The following is a 3,243-nucleotide window of genomic DNA, read 5'->3' on the forward strand; positions in this document are numbered from 1 at the left end:
GTGTGAAGGAAGAGAGTTGTCCTTAGAGGGCAGGCTGTGACTGCCCCCTTGTGTTGTGAGACACAAAGGGATACGTTCAGTGAGGTCACAGCTGGGTTTAATGATATGTTCACAGCACCCTCTGATCCAGTGCTTTAGGTCTTACTGGGAGTAATTATTGTTCACTTGGTAAACATCGCATATTAGCGTATGCTAGCACACTTCTCAACAAGGCAGAGCAAAATTATGGCATTACGAAGCGTGAAAGTCTCGTTGTGACCTGGGCGTTACGCCATTTTCATGAACTCATATTAGGCTATAAAATTCATGTCCACACTGATCATTATGCTGTCACAGAGACCTTCAAAGGCAACAACTTCATAGGTCAATTTGCTCGCTGGCATCTCACGATTCAAGAATTTAATCATACATTTTGATATATTCCCTGCAAGGCAAACTCTGTGGCAGACGCACTATCACGCAATGCTGCCGCTATCTCCATCACAAAGAATACTGCCATGCCAACCATGGATGAAATAAAGAATCATCAACATTCAGATGTGTTCTGTTCTAGTGTTGCTTATTACCTCGAATCTGGTGATGAGACAAATCTTCCTAAGGTGCAAGTGAGTGCTGATATATTTTTTCATGCAAGACGGTTTCTTGTATAAGTCTAATGATGTCTCTACTGACAATTCTATTCAGCGTATATCTCAGCTCGTGATACCTCAGTCATTAGTGATTACCATACTTCACCACGTTCACAATTCACCCCATGCAGGGCATCCAGGTCGGGACAGATGCCTCGCACAAGCAAAACGATCATATTTTTGGCCGACTATGAGAAAGGATATCTTTCAGCATTGTGCACTCTGTTCTCAGTGCGTTTCGCATCGTCCCTCACTCGCTCACGACAATCCCTCACTTCCTTACACCATCGCTTCAGCTCCTTGGGATTCAGTCTCTGTTGATTTGCTCAAACTTCCACTTACAGAGAACGGTTATCAGTATCTTCTAGTTTCTGTGGATAGTTTCACTAGTTTCACCATTCTCGTTGCTCTGAGGGACAAAACTGCAACTTCTGTTGGTCCCGCGATAATTGACAACATAATTTATCCTTATGACTCTCCTCGTGTCATCTTATCTGACAATGCCGCTGAATTCAATAACTCTTCCTTACAGGAAATTTGTAAAGAAATTCATATCAAGAAATGTAACATTGTTCCTCACTCCCCCAGTTCAAACAGTAAAGTAGAGCGTTGTAACTAACGTATCCTGGACGTTCTGCGTTACACAACAGAAGCCAAGCACTCATGGGACGAATGGCTTCCTCAACTAGCCTGCTTTATCAACTCATCAATTCACTCCACTATCAACGAGTCTCCACATTTCGTGCTGTTTGATACCAACAAGCATCTTCCACATGAATTTTTTCACAGCACGCCGCTGTATCAGTTTCAACAATCACTTTTATTATATATATATGTATATTTCACTATTTCATATATTCATCCAACGTGTACCATGGCCAACCAGTCCTTTCTCCACCTCTCAAGGGAATTTCAAACCCGTTTCCAGTCCTTAGGGATAAAGGGATAACACCTGTGTACATATGTTCGTCTTCCCTCCTGGTCATTTCTCCTCCTTTCTTAACCTCAAGGGGGACTTCACACCCCACTTCCAGTCCTTAGGGATAATACCTGGATTTGTCCCCCTTTCTCTACTTCTCAAGGGAATTTCACACCCACTTCCAGTCTTTAGCTCAGATAAATACAGCCGCAGGTAGTGAGCTCAGGTAGTTCGAGATCAGTTCGATTTCAGTCCCAGTCAGAGACACAGTCAGTCAGTCACCCAGTCACGAACAGTCAGTCTTGGTCTCTCATTCAGTTCTGCTCCATCACAGTCGGCCGTGAGAGCCGCTTCTCAATTATAAATCATATCGCTTCAGAGAGAGAGAGAGAGAGAGAGAGAGAGAGAGAGAGAGAGAGAGTACAATCTCATGTTACAACCGTCTCGAATCCAGTTTGTACATACCAGTCATATATTGAATCAAGAACTCTCGTCATTGTGTTTTTTATTCGTACACATCAACATAATATCAGTTAACTACCCACGACCCCCAAGCTACCAGAATCACCGTCTCTCTCCGGTTCTCCACGCTACCAACGCTCCAAGCAGCTTCATCGACTGGGCAAGTAACAAGCATCATCAATCATCAACTGCAGAACAACAGAGGCGATTAATCAACTCAAAAACACTAGTGGCAAACAATCTTTGATACACCGCGTCCTGTCTACAACATGGATGACTACGTCAAATGTCGTCTCTGCGATTTTCAGTACACTCATAAACTCATTCATGATCGCCTCACTAAATCGCAAGCTGAGATGCTGCGGAAATATCATCGTAGAGCGACAGATTTTTCCATTGTAGTCGGTGATATAGTCTTCGCCAGAGTTCACGATCGGAACTCTAATTTTGATCCATTGTTCTCTAGGCCACACAGTGTAATCGATTCTCTCCATGGCCACAAAGTAAAAATTTTAGATATCAAAACCTTAGTAGAACAGATCGTCCACGTCGATCATTTCAAGCGAGTGAACAAAGGATTTGATGATGAGTGGGCACATCAGGTACCATTTCATTCTGATTCAACAGATTCTCCAAGCGACTCACGCTTAATCACACACACACCTTCTTATAGACTGAAACTTCGTTTCCACTCTAAGGTTTAATCATCCACTTTCAATATCCTGTATGTATGTGTATATTTCTCTTATTTATATGTGTTGTATATGTATTATATTATCATGTCTGTATATTATTATTAAGGTTATCGTTCCACACTCTCTCCCTGATGTCATGTACTATCTGTTAATTGCTCATATCTTACTGCTTTCTTTATTGTCATGTTCAAATGTGAGGACGCATTTTTCGTGGGGGAAGGCAACTGTATCAGTCATAACAATTATATATATATATATATATATATATATATATATATATATATATATATATATATATATATATATATATATATATATATATATATATATATATATATATATATATATATATATGTTACAGTCAATACCTGAATCCAGACAATTTGTAAAGTGACTTATTTTTTCAGGCAATTTGTGAACTGCCTGGTTAGGTTAGGTTAGGTTAGGTTAGGTTAGGTTAGGTTAGGTTAGGTTAGGTTAGGTTAGGTTAGGTTAGGTTAGGTTAGGTTAGGCAGTTCACAAATTGCCTGAAAAAATA

At 40.5% G+C, this 3,243-nt stretch overlaps 1 protein-coding gene across 1 annotated transcript; it reads left to right on the top strand.

Moving 5' to 3' along the window:
• The first annotated feature begins 506 nt into the window (after window positions 1–506).
• On the top strand, window positions 507–1,248 carry LOC135100931 (uncharacterized). The gene is made up of 2 exons (XM_064004551.1): window positions 507–605; window positions 862–1,248. The coding sequence occupies exons 1-2, from the start codon at window positions 507–509 to the stop codon at window positions 1,246–1,248; spliced, it is 486 nt and encodes a 161-aa protein (XP_063860621.1).
• The last annotated feature ends 1,995 nt before the right edge of the window (window positions 1,249–3,243 follow it).

The sequence above is a fragment of the Scylla paramamosain genome, chromosome 5 (genome assembly GCF_035594125.1).
Source record: "Scylla paramamosain isolate STU-SP2022 chromosome 5, ASM3559412v1, whole genome shotgun sequence".
NCBI classification, from domain to species: Eukaryota; Metazoa; Arthropoda; class Malacostraca; order Decapoda; family Portunidae; genus Scylla; species Scylla paramamosain.

What these genes read in the sequence shown, in the direction of transcription:
- LOC135100931 (XM_064004551.1), top strand. Translation starts at nt 507, where the DNA reads ATGGATGAAATAAAGAATCATCAACATTCAGATGTGTTCTGTTCTAGT. An exon ending in CAAATCTTCCTAAGGTGCAA is followed by an intron (nt 606 to 861) that starts GTGAGTGCTGAT and finishes CTCTGTTCTCAG; the next exon opens with TGCGTTTCGCATCGTCCCTC.